Source organism: Somniosus microcephalus, chromosome 14, assembly GCF_052327205.1.
Source record: "Somniosus microcephalus isolate GS21.2 chromosome 14, FLI_Smic_1.0, whole genome shotgun sequence".
NCBI lineage: Eukaryota > Metazoa > Chordata > Chondrichthyes > Squaliformes > Somniosidae > Somniosus > Somniosus microcephalus.
Genome location: NC_141000.1, coordinates 73,230,058 through 73,248,168, shown reverse-complemented (window position 1 = coordinate 73,248,168; position 18,111 = coordinate 73,230,058). Strand labels below are relative to the sequence as shown.

The following is an 18,111-nucleotide window of genomic DNA, read 5'->3' as shown; positions in this document are numbered from 1 at the left end:
CTGCTGTTCTTCTTCCTGCCGCTCAGAAAGTGATGCTGCCTCTAACCAGCTGCAGCCTTTTAAAGACTGCACAAGAACTGTATTTCTATCCCTTCCAGAGGCAGTATCAGGAGCTGTGTTACTACTCCAAACTTGCTTTGCACAGCAAATGAGAGAACCAGAAGGGAATTGCAGTGGGTGAGTGGTGGATTGTGCTCGTGCAAGAAACACAGAAAGCTAGCATGCAGGTACAGCAAGCAATAAGGAAATCAAATGGCATGTTGGCCTTTATTGCAAGGGAGTTGGAGTATAAGAGTAAGGAAGTCTTGCTACAATTGTACAGGGCCTTGGTGAGACCACACCTGGAGTACTGTGCACAGTTTTGGTCTCCTTATCTAAGGAAGGATATACTTGCCTTGGAGGCGGTGCAACGAAGGTTCATTAGATTGATTGCTGGGATGAGAGGGCTGGCCTATGATGAGAGATTGTGTAGAATGGGCCTATACTCTCTGGAGTTTAGAAGAATGAGAGGTGATCTCATTGAAACATACAAGATTCTGAAGGGGATTGACAGGGTAGATGCTGAGAGGTTGTTTCCCCTGGCTGGAGTATCTATAACTAGGGGGCATAGTCTCAGGATAAGGGGTCGGCCATTTAAGACTGAGATGAGGAGGAATTTCTTCACTCAGAGGGTAGTGAATCTTTAGAATTCTCTGCTCCAGTGGGCTGTGCATGCTGAGTCTTTGAGTATATTCAAGGCTGAGATAGATAGATTTTTGGACTCTCGGGGAATCAACGGATATGCAGATCGGGCGGGAAAGTGGAGTTGAGGTCGATGATCAGCCATGATCCTATTGAATGGCGGAGCAGGCTCGAGAGGCCGTATGACCTACTCCTGCTCTTACTTCTTATGTTCTTATGATTCACTTTGGTGGGTGATATTTCCATTTTGCTGCTAACCCACCAATGGGAGGAGAATTCAGTCCATTATTTTTATTACCCTTCTGAGTACTGATTCCTTCAGGTTTCAAACTACACACTTTGTCATTTAAAAGTAACTAAAAACTTTTCTCCTTGCCCAACCATTCATTTTAAGCCTTTCCCATTTATCATTATTGGAAAGTGCACAAACTCTGCTCTACAGTGCCTCCTGATGGCTCATACTAGAATGATTCCTGGGATGAGAGGGCTGTCCTATGAGGAGAGATTGTGTAGAATGGGCCGGTACTCTCTGGAGTTTAGAAGAATGAGAGGTGATCTCATTGAAACATACAAGATTCTGAAGGGGATTGACAGGGTGGATGCTGAGAGGTTGTTTCCCCTGGCTGGAGTGTCTAGAACTAGGAGGCATAGTCTGCAGTTGTAGATTGATATCTTTGTCACAACCACTGTATTGTCCTGTTACAGGTACTTCAATACTACCATCTAAGGCGATAGCCAGAAATAGCATCTTAATCATTATACTGCACCAGTAGTTTAGTCTACTTAAGTCAGTCAGCAGAAAGCATTGGTGCCCTTTCAGTATTGCGGTCTTATACTGCAGTCATTTTGATCCCAATTAATGTGACAGAGTACATCAGTACCAGAATCCAGTGAGAATCCTGGATGCAGGAAACTTATTATTTGAGTTCGCTGGCCGGCTGGATATTTTTGGAAATAACCTCGTGCCTCCCAATTATCTTTTTGAACATGAGCAGAGAGGCTCACTGCATGTAGCTAGATGATTTTTACTGAGACTTAGGGGGTGATTTTGCCAATGGGGAGCCTTTGGAGGCGGGACTCCCACTTGTCGAGTTTCAGTCCCGTCTCCAACAACTTCTGGACAACCCACGCTATTTTCCCTTGATTGACCTTGTTAAGCCCGCCCAGTGGGCTTAGCAGGCCAATTAAGGGAAAGCCGGTTGCAGAGAATGTCAACGTATGACATTTCATCGGTCAAAAAGTTTTGACAGTTGAATTGTCATTGTTTGACAGCTCTGTGAAGCTGACAAACAGTGACATTCTTTGTAGTTTGATGAGGTCTTGATTCAAGACCTCATCAAACATCTTTCTTTTGCAGAAATGATGGTTGTTGCATTTGAGAATGCAACGGCCACCTTTCATCTCCAACACGGAGGTGTGAGACTCTCCGCATACACACTGACTGAAGCCTGCAGGAAGAAACAAAGGTAAGTACACTTTTACTAACACTTTGCACTTACCTCAGATACTCACCTCTCCACTCTTGCACCCATCACTTACCTTCACAGCACACTTTTGCACCCCCGCAGACCCACTACTCGCCTCGCTGACCTGGCAGGTTTCGGAGCGTTCGGGAAGCCCGCACTTGAGGGCAAAAAGGGGATAATCCTGTAGCTAACAGGCAGTTAATAGGCTTTAATCCCTTCCTGCCTCCAAGGAGACGGGACCCGGCGCGGGACGGCTACCCGCCTCCTGGGAAGATGGCACGGAGGCGGGTTGGGCACCCTCCCCAAAATTCTGCCATTTTCCTGGCAGTCCCACCTCCATACCTGCCTCCCCAGGGCTGGCAAGATCGCGCCCTAGGATATTTACTGATTTAGAGTTGCAAATCTTTCAAAAATGTGCTGCCAGATTATTTTTAGTACTTTCTTTGGCACTCTCCTAGACACTCAGACATTGCTGTGCAAATATTGCCAATTATGGATGATTCCTAAATAAAAGCAGTAATTACCTGAATCATTTGGGTCTGTATCCTTCCAGAACTGAAGAAACGAGTGTAATTATAACCAAGTTTGGTGCTGCTGAGTGCGTTCACTTCACATACTTGCATATTGTCATATGGTGACATTAAGTCCATGGATAGCTCACAACTGCCTGCAGTGCATGCAAATTCTGACACTGATTTAATGCTCATGAAAATATTAATTGTCCTTTCAGTTGAACTCTGATTGCATTACTTTTTTTTTTACCAGAATAAAAATGTAAAATATGTGGACCTGGGTGGAGCTTATGTGGGTCCAACTCAAAATCGAATCCTACGCCTGTCAAAGGAGATGGGCCTGGAAACCTACAAAGTGAACGAGGTTGAGCGTCTAGTTTACTACGTGAAGGTAAGAGTTGATTGTGTAGAAGCTATTGAGGTAACAACTGTCAGTAGAGCATTTGCTGAACATATAGTTGAAGTTCTGATCATTCAGGTTATGATACGGGCAGGGCAGGATGACTGAAATGTAGATATCACGTTTTGAGATTTTTTGATCATTTTTTCACAAAAATGATCTGGAAAAAGAGTTACTTTTAAAAAGTATTCACACAATTTTAGGGAAAAAACCACCTCGACACAATGGGCCGAATGGCCTCTTTATGTGCTGCATGATTCTGTGATTCTAGATGAAAGTTGGATAATATGCTAAAATAGTTTTCCTGAAAGACTGTAAATAATAATCAACCTGTTAGCTTGTCTCGGTATTTGATGAAGAGGTTATAAAACCAATCAAAGGCACCTCAACTGATTCGGATGTTGCCATATATTTATACACCTGGAGTCCTGACCCACTGAGTACCTGATTCCAGCTGTATTGAGGGGAGTAGTCCTTGTTCTATACAACACTTCTACTGACTGATGCAGTGCTAAGAACTGCTTTTCTTTTGTCACTATCACAGTAGTTATTTTGAGAGGAAAAGTTTGGAATATGCTGCAGCTTCTTTGTCCTGTCCTGATTTAATTTAATCAATGAGTTTTCAAACTAGTCATCCAGGGTTGGCTAGCACTGTGTATTAATCCTATATCTTAGAGCTTCAGATAGTGGATCATGTAGGGTAAGTTTAAAATGTTAAAGAACTTTTTTCTAAGGAGGAGGGAAAATAGTCTTATTACAAGCTTATTCCAATGTTTGGCAGGGTGGGGGTGTGCAGTAGTCCGTGAAAAGCCCAGCAAGGCCGGGGGCGTGTAGGTCCTGCCAAATTTAATGGCAGGACATTATAATTTTTCTTCTTCCGTTTCTGCCATGCAGCCAGACAAATTGACAGCCTGGCCAGCTGCCGGGCGGAAAAACCTTGAGGACGGTTCCTGGCAATAGGGAGGGAGGAAAACTGAACACCAGAGGTGGGGGGAATGAGCGAGACCATCACGGAGATCGGGACTTGTGAGTGGTGGGGGAGGGAGAAGCCATGGGGGAGCGGGGAGCTCCAGCCTCCCACCTCCCTTTTACTGCCTGGTTTCCCGAGCCCTGGGAAACCCACGCGGCAACTGTTAAATTTAAATCAGGCTTCCAATTGCACAGTGGGAGCCTGATTTAATTATGTTACTGAGGTGTCCTGCCTCTCCATGGCAGAACACTTGCGCCCCTCGAAACCCGGGTACGGTCCGGGTTGGGGTAGCGTTCCCCATTTTTTCATTTTTAACCTCCCCTCGACCCTCTTCTGCCCGTCGTGGGGGGTTAATATCGAGGCTTTTGTTTCTATCTTTTTACCAATCTTTTTCGTTTTTTTCAGTCCCCGTACCTGCACCATTCCCTGGCTAAGAGGTCCAGCAGCCATTTCATTTTCAGGCCTCTATTATTCTTAAGCCGAGGGATCTCGCTGGTGATTCCTCTCCCATCTTGCTTCAGTTCTGTGGGAGAGCATCTCTTACTCTGTGTTTTCACTGCCTGTGATCAGGAACTCACCATATGGAGAATCATGGGTTCAGGTCTATATTTTACTGTGCTGCATCAATAAACTCTTTCAAAAAGAGGTGTATAACTATCTCGTTAAAATCAAATCAAAGGTTTTAGGGATAGTTATAGATCAAGAGGTTAACTATACCATTGGCCACAATGGTTGCTGTGTGGCTGTGTGGAAGGGAGGCAGGGTATTGTCTGGAGAGGCTAGGTGACACGGATTGAATAGGGAGGATGGAAAGATACTCTGGAGTTTTTCTTGTTAATCTTTATAGATCAGCTGATCTCCCAAGGCAATATTGTGGCATTTGAAACAAAACTGCAACGTTTACCTGCTAAATTTGCCTGCCCTTTAAAAGCCAATGCTTTAAATAGATAAATCAAGTTGTAAACTGCCAAAGTTATTTAAAAGGCAATTGCAACTTGTGGTAAACCACTGTTTGTATTCCACTGTGTACATGCCTGGACATGCCTCGGCTGACTCCTCCCACAAGTCCTAGTATAAAGGTGACTGCTCCCCAGCCCTTTGTATTTCTGGACCGGTCGACCACTCGAGGCAGACCTTCATTCTTTTGTTAATAAAAGCCTTTAGTTACTCTCTTAACTCTCAGTCTTTTATGAGTAATTGACAGCGCATCACAACTGCTTTAAAATTTCAGATTATAGGTTACTATATACTGGCTTTTTAAAAAAAAATATTGCTTTACATCTGTAACAAAGTATAACATCAGATGTATGATGTGTAGAGAATGATGGACATGCACCAGGCACAAAACTTTTAGCCATCCATCCACCAGTCTATTATTAAAAATCTTGTGTATGGTACATACTTCCTGTCGACAAACTTACTTCCGGAAGTCATGTAAGCTTTTCGTGTCATTAACGTTTATAATGGGAAAAACCCGAAGTCAACATTTCAGCTTCACACCTTATTGATGAACCAATCAAATCACTCAAAATGGTTTTGTAAACATTTTAGCTGCCATTTCTTCTAAGTACGTAATAGAAATGTCTAATTTCCAAAAATGTTTGAAATAAAATGTAATAAGTTATATTTCACAATAATATGATGAAATATAACCGCTGAAGTAAATTTTATGTCTTTTAATGCCTGTCTGAAAGTTTTTAGTTGGAGGCCTCCCATCCTGTCTCAAAACCCTGGGCTTTAAATGGATATTTTTTACCTCCGAATAGTTGAACAGAACTTCCAATTACATCTATACATTCTGATCATGTGTAGTTTGCAGAATTTCCCAACACGCAATCTGTGCATCATCTTGAGTTAATGTAGAAGGGTGTGTTCCCTCATCCTGTGAGCTTCTTTGCTCTTTCCAAAGATCTGAAATAAACTGTAGATTGTTTATCAAGAATGTACTTTTTTTCAATCAAAAAGATGAAAATAATGCTGGGAAAGATGGCACCTTGAACTGTACAGAACTTCCTCAGTATTGCACTGATGTGTTAGCCTAGATTATGTGCTCAGGTCCTGGTGTGGGGCTTGAACCCATGACTTTCTGACTGAAAAGAAAGGAGAAGGTGAACTATTCAAATGTCTGTACAGTTTTTGGAATCCTTTTGGACACCATCTTTATTTTCTCTGACATACTTAATGTTGTTAATAAAGTTGGCAATGTAACAAAGACATTAACAATACATATTTTACAGTGATATGATCAACTTATCTATAAAATTATCTTTTGTTTCTTTGCGTATCTTATATTACTTGGAAGCCTTAGCATAACTGAAAATGTTAGGGTATGACTTAATTCTTTTCCTACAGATAGTACTTCTGTCGATATAAAACAGTGTATCATCAGACTTACCAGAGCAGCAACACCACAGGGGATTTTCCAGAAGTACAATACTTATGCACGTGTGCTCATCACACTCCAGATATCACACTTGATGATGCAAAATATTACAGATGCAAAATAATCTTAAAATGCTGCTGACAACCTGAAGCTGACAAGCACATACCAATCTGCAAAGTTTCCTGATTAATCAACAGTTAAATTCTGAGTGACCACTGGCCATGTTTACTTGTATAAATTGGACTTTCTGGTGCATATATGGCACACTGCTGTCATTATAAAAGGGTATATCATCCCATCTACTATGAGCTATACAATGGGAGGTCTTTAGATAGATGGATAGATAAATAAAGTAGAATGAATGTGCTCTGTGGAAAGAGCAAACTTGATACTTTGATGCGTCTCACCTTGTTCCATGTTTTCTTGTATACGCTATTCCCTGTTGTCGATTTTGGGTCTGAAGGAGGCACCTGAAATCTTGATGTGTTTGTTGAAACAGTATTCTATATTTTTATTTTGTTTCTAGTTTTTAGTCGAGAATTCTGTGAACCAGTTTATAATCAGAGTTTAACGTAGTTGTGAATTCAGCCAGCCCAAGTGTAAAGGCTATGAACAAAACTGCCCAGTCATTAATATTTCACAGAACTTAAAAAGTAACGTATGATCATGGCACAAGATCCATTCTAACCTACTCAAATGCAGCATCCTATTTGAAAACAATGGAAGCATATACTTATAAACAAGTGCAATATATTTACACACAGCAATTGCTTTCCATTTCTTAGTGCTTTTTGGCATACAAATTTTTATTCCTGCAGATATAGTTAGATCCATTTAATACAATGATAAACAGCAAACTCAAATATGAAACAAGCTGGTACATATTCGGAATACACACCCAAAGCTCAGTCCAACACTAAGTAATCCTGCGCCAGAGTCCTGCAGGAGCCTCATCCAGCAGCAAAACCAACGGCGTTAAAATGGGGACTCGGCAAGAAATGGAACCATTTCCTTTTAAATGCTCCCGCACTCCTTTCCTGCCGATCAAAGAGAGTTAAAATTTCCCCTATTATTTCAGTTAAAGGCAGCCTCTTTGTTAAAGCAGTACTGCATGCTCAAGTGTAGGTTTATTAGTAACACAGGAATGTACAGGACTGAAAAGGACCTTTTCATTCCATTCAGAGTTCGAAAGTAGAATACACAGTTCACTACCTATTATCCCTTGATTAATTTTCTCATTGAACACCTGTGCAACTCCCTTTTTAAATAACAGAAAATGCTGGAAACACTCAGCAGGCCAGGCAGCATCCGTGGAGAGAGAAACAGAGTTAACGTTTAGGCCGAAGAGCTTTAGTCAGAACTGGAAAAAAGCCCTTTTTAAATGACTGATGTTATCGGCCTCGATTGCCTCCCTGGGCTGTACATTCCAAACATTCAGCAAATGTTGTGGGGTAGATTGCAGGTGGGTTCTGATAAAGATCGTGCGATACACCTTCGCAGATTTCTACCTAGTTGGTGAAGATAAAAATCTACCCTAGTGAAATTAATTTTTTTAAATAGAATTCAAAACTGTAGGACAATCCCAGAAAAATCTGATTTGTCCATTCACCTTCCCTCTTCTGAACTTCATCCTATGCTCTTCTTCCTCTTCTTGGAGCCATGGTAAACAGCTCCTCAGGGTCAACATCCGGAAAGCCTTATTGAATTTGAATACTCCAATAAAATCCCCTTCAACTTTTATACCACACAAACCTTCCAGATATCACCGGATTCCGTCACTGCTACATTAAACAGATAACTGCAGTCCTGTTTTGCCATGCAGTCATCATCCAAATACAACAGGGATCACCAGCAGCAGGAAAAGATTCAACTAGAGATTTTCAGCATTAGTGGCTTACCCAAAGTGCAGGTTATCATTAATAGTTTGTATGTAGCAATTTGTGAGCCCAGCAATAGTTTTGTGGTTCATCTCAATAGGAAGGTCTGTTATTTTAGGAGCATGCAAATGGTAAGTGACCCACACCAAGTCCCACTCCAGGGACTTGAGCACATAATCTAGTCTGACACTCCTAGCACACTGAGGGTGTGCTACATTGTCGGAGGAGGAGCCATCTTTTGGAATGAGACGTTAAACCAAGGCCTTGTCTACCCTCTCAGAGAGTGAGAGAGTGCTGCATTATTTCAGATGAGATGTTAAATCAGGGTCCCATCTGCCTGTTTAGGTCGATGTAAAAGATCCCATGGCACTATTTGAAAAACAGCAGAGGGGAGTCCTCCCAGTATCCTGGTCAACGTTTATCTCATTTGCTGTTTGCAGGACCTTTCTGTGTATAAACAGTTATGTTTCCTACATAACAACAGTGACTGTACTTTAAAAGTACTTCATTGGCTGTGAAGTGCTTTGGGACATCCAGAAGACATGAAAGGTGTTATATAAATGCATTTTTTCTAAATGCAAGCCTTTGGGGGGAATTTTAACCCATACTGCCCCATTCCCGCCGCTGTATTTTTTAGGCTACCGAGGCACCCACCGGACTCGGATGGGAGTGTCATTAACATACACTAATTGGGGTCCTATGGCGTCCAGAGGACCCCGATGCCCACTCAGTAAAACCTGGTGGGAAGAAGAGGAGGATCTTGATGGTAAGTCAAAAACTGTAGCGTTGGGCTCCCTCTGCTTCCCACCTGCGAGATGGACCCGGTTTCCCCCCACCCCCTCTCTTGCTACTTACCCTGCTGCTGGCGGGCAGCCTCAGGGTGCAGCGAATGTGACTTTGCGACCTCTTTCTGCCCGTTTCAGGTGGGCAGCTGGCTGGCAGGATGTAAACGAGACTGTGCGGTTAAAATTGAATACCTCCAGATGGGAAGGCTTCCTGCTCGAGAGTTAAAATCCACCAAGAGAGCAGCAACTGATGATGAGAAAAAGAATAAATTCCAAATGCTGAAAATCTGAAATTAAAATTGAAAATGCTGGAAATACATAGCACGTCCATCAGCATCTAAAAAGGGTAAGGTAGATTCATATTTCAAGTTCAGGCCCTTCATTAGAACTGGTGGAACTGCTTTTCACAGCTGTGAATAGAGTACAAGTTACATTTATATTTCAGAAATCATGCTCAAAATAGCCATTGATGATGCTAGCATCTCATAATTCCTTCTTGCTGGCCATTTTGAACCCAATAATGTGCATAGGGCTGACGTAATGAAAGAATCCACCTTGGATTTGGCTTGGAGTATTTGTAAAGTTTGTGGCACACAAATTCTGCCTCTGCCTAAGCTTGCTGTTGGCAGTCATTTACAAAAGATGTATTTGTGGCTTGTGTTGTGCTTCTGCTTGAAGATATTTCAGTTTCCTGCTGCATTTAGAGAAAGGTGGCGTGCGTAACTGCGCTGGGTGAGATTTAGGGAGACAATAGTCTGGGTGTGCTTCCAACTGACCTCGCAATATAAGGCAAGGTCGGCTCATTTGAATAAATATTTGGCACACAGCACATGATGTACTGGGAGCACCACAGGGTCCAGGACGGACTGTCTGGCACCACCAGCTTTTAAACCTGTCCTGCTACTGAGGAGGAGAAATGGCTGCAATTAGACAAGGAGGGAGGAACTGCCTCACTTATTGACACCGCTCTAAAGCTCATGCTGCAGCAGGTCCTGCTGAGAAGGGTGGCTCTTTTTGGAGCTGAGGGCCAACCTGCAATTAAGAGCATTGTCAGAGCAGCATAGGTAGAGGTGGTAGAAAGAGTGAATGTAGTTTCACCTGCACACTGAATCTGGGAGCAGTTGAGGAAGAAATCTGCTGGTTTGGAAAGTTGTCAAAGTCAGTACGCTGATACGTGGGTTCATTTTACAATGTTGGCCTAAAAATCTCACAACCACCTCCCCATTACATTCAATGGCATTACCATCACTTAATCCCTCACCATCAACATCCTGGGCGTTGCCAATGACCAGAAACTCATCTGGACCAGCCATATAAATAGAGTAGGTCAGAGGCTGGGCATTCTGCGGCAAATGGTTTACCTCCTGACTCCCCGAAGCCTCTCCACCACCTACAAGCCAGGAGTGTGATGGAATATTCTACACTTGCCTGGATGGGTTCAGCTACAACAACACTCAAAGCTCGACACCATCCAGGACAAAGGAGTCCGTTTGATCTGCGGCCCATTCACCATCTTAAACGTCGGCGGGAATCTCGAGTGGCAGCAGCGGGGCTATAAAAGCCCCAGAGACCAGGTAAGGCCTCAGTGCGTCGGCGGGAATCTCGAGCGGCAGAGCGGGGCTATCAAAGTCCCAGAGACCAGGTAAGGCCTCAGTGCGTCGGCGGGAATCCTGAGCGGCAGAGCGGGGCTATAAAAGGCTCCAGAGACCAGGTAAGGCCTCACAGCGTCGGCGGGAATCCTGAGCGGCAGAGCGGGGCTATAAAAGGCCCAGAGGCCAGGTAAGGCCTCACAGCGTCGGCGGGAATCCTGAGCGGCAGAGCGGGGCTATAAAAGGCCCCAGAGACCAGGTAAGGCCTCACAGCGTCGGCGGGAATCCTGAGCGGCAGAGCGGGGCTATAAAAGGCCCCAGAGACCAGGTAAGGCCTCACAGCGTCGGCGGGAATCCTGAGCGGCAGAGCGGGGCTATAAAAGGCCCAGAGACCAGGTAAGGCCTCACAGCGTCGGCGGGAATCCTGAGCGGCAGAGCGGGGCTATAAAAGGCCCCAGAGACCAGGTAAGGCCTCACAGCATCGGCGGGAATCTCGAGCGGCAGAGCGGGGCTATAAAAGGCCCCAGAGACCAGGTAAGGTTTACCAATCTCCAGTCTGGGAACTCGGAGGGAAGGAGAGAGGTAAAAAGTAATCCAAGTGTGACGTCACCAGAAAGCAGGTAAGTGATTGGTTGGTAAGTATTTCTCCCTTTTTAAGCTTAAATCTCTTTGGTTTATAGTTTCTAAGGTGTGATATTCACCATCTAGAATCGGGGCAGAGGGTATTTAAGAATAATATTAATAAATTTAATTAATTACATAGAATGGGAGATCAGGTGATGTGTTGCTGCTGCAATATGTGGGAGCTGGTGAACACCATTGATGCTCACGGTGATCACATTTGCAGTAAGTGTTGGCTGCTCGAGGAACTCCGGCTCCGTGTTGAAGAGCTGGAGTCCGAGCTTCAAACACTGAGACACATCAGGGAGGGGGAGAGTTACCGGGACTCTGTGTATCACGAGGTATTCACACCAATTAGATTAATTAATTCAGATGTAGTCCGTGGCCAGGGTCAGCATGAAGTGAGGCAGGTACGGGGATCCAGGAGGTAGTGTTGGAGCCGCAGCCCTTGCACTTGTCCAACAGGTTCGAGGCTCTTACTCCCTGTGAGGATGGGAACAGGGACTGCGGGGAGGATGAGCAACCTGACCACAGCACCGTGGAGCAGGGGGCCATTCAAATGGGGGGAGTTAAAAGAAATGTTGTAGTGGTAGGGGATAGTATCGTTAGGGGGATAGATAGAGTTCTTTGCAGCCGAGAGCGAGAGTCCCGAAGGCTGTGTTGCCTGCCTGGTGCCAGGGTTAAGGACATCTCCTCTGGACTGGAGAGAAACTTGGAGTGGGAGGGGGAGGATCCAGTTGTCGTGGTCCATGTTGGTACCAACGACATAGATAGGACAAGGAAGGAGGTTCTGCTGAGGGAGTTTGAGCAGCTAGGGGCCAAATTAAAAAGCAGAACCACAAGGGTAATAATTACCTGAGCCACGAGCGAATTTGGCTAGGACAAATAAAATTAGAGAGTTAAATGCGTGGCTCAAAGACTGGTGTGGGAGAAATGGGTTTTGCTTCCTGGGACACTGGCACCAGTACTGGGGCAGGAGGGAGCTGTTCCGTTGGGACGGGCTTCACTTGGCCAGTGCTGGGACTAGAGTCCTGGCGGATCATATAACTAGGGCTGTAGAGAGGGCTTTAAACTAACTAGTGGGGGGGAGGTTCCTAGAGAGCAAATAATAAAAATGACAACAGAGAAGGTCATAGACTTAGGTAGCAGTGGGGAAATTAAAAACCAGAGCGTGTCAGGAAGGGGCAGAAGGTATGGAGTAAAAGGTAAAGTAATAAAAAGGGCAAAAGCAGGAACTAAGTGTCACAAAACATATTTGAAAGTTCTCTATCTGAATGCACGTAGCATTCGTAACAAAATAGGCGAGTTAATGGCACAAATAACTACATATGGGTATGATCTTGTGGCCATTACAGAAACATGGCTGCAGGGTGACAATGCCTGGGAATTAAACATACCAGGTTATTTAACGATCAGGAAGGACAGGCAGGAAGGAAGGGGAGGTGGGGTGGCTATGTTAATAAAGGAAGGAATCACTGTAATACAGAGAAATGATATTGGGTCAAAAGATCAGGATAATGAAACAGTTTGGGTGGAGGTAAGGAATAATAAGGGGGGAAAAACACTAGTGAGCGTAGTCTATAGGCCTCCGAACAGTTGCAACTCTGTTGGACGGAGTATCAATCAGGAAATAGTTGAGGCTTGTAATAAGGGAACATCTATAATTATGGGGGATTTTAACTATCATATTAATTGGACAAATCAAATTGGGCAGGGCTGCCTTGAGGATGAGTTCATTGAGTGTATTAGGGATGGGTTTCTTGAGCAGTATGTAACTGAACCGACCAGGGGGCAAGCAACCTTAGATCTGGTCCTGTGTAACGAGACAGGATTAATTAAAAATGTCCTAGTAAAGGATCCCCTTGGAATGAGTGACCATAACATGGTTGAATTCCATATTCAATTAGAGGGTGAGAAGGTTGGATCTCAAACAAGCGTGCTAAGCTTGAATAAAGGAAACTATGAAGGTATGAGAGTGGAATTGAGTAGAGTGGATTGGGAAAATAGATTAAAGGGTAAGACGATACATGATCAGTGGTGTACATTTAAGGAGTTATTTTACAGTTTCCAAAAAAAATATATTCCACTGAGAAGAAAAGGGTGTAAAAGAAAAGACAGCCATCCGTGGCTAAGTAAAGAAATTAAGGATAGTATTCGACTAAAAACAAGGGCATATAAGGTAGCCAAATCTAGTGGGAGGATAGAGGATTGGGAAAACTTTAAAAGACAGCAAAAAATAACAAAAAGATTGATTAAGAAAGGGAAGATAGATTATGAAAGTAAATTAGCAAAAAATATAAAAACAGATAGTAAGAGTTTTTATAGTTATATAAAAAGAAAAAGGGTGGCGAAAGTAAATGTTGATCCCTTAGAGGATGAGACCGGGAAATTAATGGTGGGAAATATGGAGATGGCAAAAACACTGAATGAATATTTTACATCAGTCTTTACAGTAGAGGACACTAAGAATATCCCAACACTGGACAAACAGGGGGCTAAAGGGGGGGAGGAGCTAAACACGATCAAAATCACTAAGGAAGTGGTACTCGGTAAAATAATGGGACTCAAGGTGGATAAATCACCTGGACCTGATGGCTTACATCCTAGGGTCTTGAGGGAAGTGGCGGTAGGGATTGTGGATGCATTGGTAATAATTTTCCAAAACTCCCTGGACTCGGCAAAGGTCCCGGCAGACTGGAAAACTGCTAATGTAACACCCTTATTTAAAAAGGGCAGTAGACAGAAGGCTGGAAACTATAGACCGGTTAGCCTAACATCTGTGGTAGGTAAAATTTTGGAGTCCATTATTAAGGAGACAGTAACAGGACATTGGATAATCATAATTTAATAGGACAAAGTCAGCATGGTTTTATGAAGGGGAAGTCATGTTTGACAAATTTGCTGGAGTTCTTTGAGGAAGTAACGTATAGGGTGGATAAAGGGGAACCAGTGGACGTAGTGTATTTAGACTTCCAAAAGGCATTTGACAAGGTGCCACACAAAAGATTATTGCTTAAGATAAAAAATCACGGGATTGGGGGTAATATTCTGGCATGGATAGAGGATTGGCTATCTAACAGAAGGCAGAGAGTTGGGATAAATGGTTCATTCTCAGACTGGCAATCAGTAACTAGTGGTGTTCCGCAGGGGTCAGTGCTGGGTCCCCAACTCTTTACAATCTATATTAACGATTTGGAGGAGGGGGCCGAGTGTAACATATCAAAGTTTGCAGATGATACTAAGATGGGAGGGAAAGTAGTGAGTGAGGAGGACATAAAAAACCTGCAAGGGGACATTGACAGGCTAAGTAAGTGGGCAGAGATTTGGCAGATGGAATACAATACTGGAAAGTGTGAGGTTATGCACTTTGGCAGGAAAAATCATAGAGCAAGTTATTATCTTAATGGCAAGAAACTGGAAAGTACTGAAGTACAAAGGGATCTGGGGGTCCTTGTGCACGAAACTCAAAAGGTTAGTATGCAGGTGCAGCAAGTGATTAAGAAGGCCAATGGAATGTTGGCTTTCATTGCTAGGGGGATAGAATATAAAAATAGGGAGGTATTGCTTCAGTTGTACAAGGTATTGGTGAGACCACACCTGGAATACTGCGTACAGTTTTGGTGTCCATACTTAAGAAAGGACATACTTGCTCTCGAGTCAGTACAAAGAAGGTTCACTCGGTTAATCCCGGGGATGAGGGGATGGACATATGAGGAGAGGTTGAGTAGATTGGGACTCTACTCATTGGAGTTCAGAAGAATGAGAGGCGATCTTATTGTAACATATAAGATTGTGAAGGGGTTGGATCGGGTGGATGCGGGGAAGATGTTCCCGATGATGGGTGAAACTAGAACTAGGGGACATAGTCTTAGAATAAGGGGCTGCTCTTTCAAAACTGAGATGAGGAGGAACTACTTCACTCAGAGGGTGGTAGGTCCATGGAATATGCTGCCCCAAAAAGCTGTAGAAGCTACATCATTACATAAATTTAAAACAGAAATAGACAGTTTCCTAGAAGTAAAGGGAATTAAGGGTTACGGGGAGCGGGCAGGAATTTGGACATGAGTCTAGGTTCGGATCGGTCATGGCCCTGTGGGTAGCGGAGCGGGCCCAGGGGCCGTGTAGCCTGATCCTGCTCCTATTTCGTGTGTCTAATTCTGTTAGATTCAGGAGATGGTTCTGTGATAGTGGATTGGCGGTTAGGATCAGATCAGCCATGATCTTATTGAATGGTGGAGCAGGCTCGAGGGGCCGATTGGCCTACTCCTGCTCCTATTTCTTATGTTCTTATCCACCAGTGCACCATGGCTACAGTGTGTACTATCTACAGGACGCACTGCAGCAACTCGCCAAAACTTCTTCGACGGCACCTCCCAATCCCGCGACCTCCACCATCTAGAAAGACAAGGGCAGCAGGTGCACGGGAACACCATCACCTCCAGTCACGCACTATCCTGACTTGGACATGTATCGCATATCCTTCATCGTCACTGGGCCACAATCCTGAAAGTCCCTCCCTGACTTCATAGTGAGAGTACCTTCAGCACATGACTGCAACAGTTCAAGAAGAAGGCTCACTACCACCTTCTGAAGGGCAACCAAGGATGGGCAATAAATGCTGGCTTTGCTAGCGACTCCCGTATCCAGAGAATGAATAAAAAATAACTTTTTATGTTTCTGAGATATGGAAAGCCAGTATTTAAATGCAAGTCTTTCCTTTTTCTTTCATTCTGAAGTCATGATACACACTGGAGTCTGGAGTGTTTGTTGCCCCCAGGTACAGGATGCAACTTCCTCCGCTGGCAGCTTTGCTGAGAGTCTTGGTGGAGTCAACACGGCCAGAGGTACTTTGGACTTTGCAGCCATTTTTTGGGATTTCTGCTCTATATGTGCTCTCGTATGCTTCGGTGAAGGTGTTAACAATGGTTTGGAGTTCAGCCTCAGAGTGTGGGCAAGCGTTGCCTGCATACTGTAATTCACTGACCGAGGATGGGACGACCTTGGATCTGGACTGGAGGCGACGGAGGTTGAACAGTTTCTCGTTTGTTCTGTAGATTAGCTACACTCCAGCAGGGAGCTTACTGAGGGTGAGTTGGAGCATTGCAGCCAGGAAGATAGAGAAGAGCGTTGGTGCAATGACACAGCCTTGCTTGACGCCACTCCGTACGTGAATTGGGTCTGTGGTGGAGCCGTTGGTCAGGATCACGGCTTGCATGTCGTCGTAGGATGGTGACAAACTTTTGAGGGCAGCCGAATTTGAAGAGGACACTCCATAATCCCTCACGGTTGACGGTGTCGAAGGCCTTTGTGAGGTCAAAGAAGGCCATGTACAGCGGATGGTGCTGTTCCCTGCATTTCTCTTGTCGTTGACACGCGGTGAAGATCATGTCCATTGTGCCCCTTAGTGGGCGGAATCAGCATTGCAACTCTGGGAGGAGCTCTTCAGCCACTGGGAGAAGGCGATTGAGGAGGATTCTTGCGATGACTTTCCCTGTGGCAGACAGCAGGGAGACTCCTCTGTAATTACCGCAATCGGACTTGTCACCTTTCTTGAAGATGGTCACAATTACAGCGTCTCTGAGATCCCCTGGCATGCTCTCCTCCTTCCAAATAAGAGAAATGAGTTCATGTATTTGTGCCAGTAGTGCTTCTCCACCATGTTTTAGCGCCTTGGTGGGGATTCCACTGCTCCTGAGGCCTTGTTGTTCTTCACTTGTCGGATGGCCTTTTCAACCTCATGCCGGGCTGGGGTTGTGCTGAGGTGGTGGCGGGTAGCATGCTGCGGGATGGAGTTGAGGACACTCGTGTCGAAGACAGAGGGATCAATTTTCTGGCCGCCGTCGGGCGGCCTTTCAGGCAGCCGGGGGCCGAAAATCACCGAAAAAGCGGGTCGGGACTGCCCCCGCCTGATTCCCCGCCCCGTCCGACTTTCGGACCGCCGTTTCCCCGCGACCCGCTTCAGTCCCGGCCGCCGCTGGCAGGACTGGTCGTCGGCACACTAATGACCAATAATTACCTTGTTGAAGATTTTCCGGGGCCGTTGCGACTTTGGGGCTTTCCCCACATCAAACACGCCTGCGGGAACCCCGCTGATGAGACCTGGCGTGAAGCTTGCCGGCTTGCTTGCTGTCAGCTGCAGGTCAGGGAAAGCTGCGATTTAAAGGGACAGCACTTATATGTTGAAGGACCTTGTTGTTGCAGGTTTGGGGCTACTTCTTCAAGGCTTAGGCACAGCTGTGGAAGGTTGGAGCCTCACACACTTCTCCAATGCGATCTCCTGGGAAGCCCCTCTCGCCACCCTCACTCAGTGCTTCCTCAGCGGAGGCATCTGCGAGAAGCATGGGACGCCTTTTTTTCCTTCCCTTCTTGCCATTACAGGATCTCCAGCAGCAGAGGCGGCGGCAGCAGAACCAGGAACAGCAGGATGAGCACCAGGAGCACCAGGCTGCTGCTCACTCACCTGAAGCTGCACAGGCCAGAAGGGGCCAGCGCTTGGAAGTGGCTTGAGAGCACCTTGCTGCGCTTTAGGGGGCCATGGGGACCCGTTTCTGCACTGGCAGTCCTACTCAGAAGGACTTCCATGAAGATCTGGTTTCTCTGTTCAACAGATGGCCAAGGCTCCTCAACAGATGTCATTCTATTATGAGCACTCACCATGTTTTCCGTATGCTGGCGAGTTATCTCCTCCATGGAGGTTGCCAACCTTTCCATGGTGATGCGTTTATGCGCCAATGACTCCACAAAGGCTCTGCTCATGGTCGCTATGGACTCCTCCATTTGCTCCACACTCGCAGCAACCCTGGAGACAAAACCTGCCAGAGACTCCT

The 18,111-nt window shown here is 45.1% G+C and overlaps 1 protein-coding gene across 2 annotated transcripts in view; it reads left to right on the top strand.

The window, feature by feature from the left end:
• The window catches only part of LOC147107559 (amine oxidase [flavin-containing]-like), a 206,961-nt gene that overhangs the window by 76,245 nt on the left and 112,605 nt on the right, over positions 1-18,111 (top strand). For both annotated transcript variants that reach the window (XM_086006684.1, XM_086006683.1), the window contains exon 3: positions 2,913-3,050. In XM_086006684.1, coding sequence (XP_085862810.1) covers positions 2,913-3,050 — 138 coding nt within the window. The remainder of the gene's footprint in view (positions 1-2,912; positions 3,051-18,111) is intronic.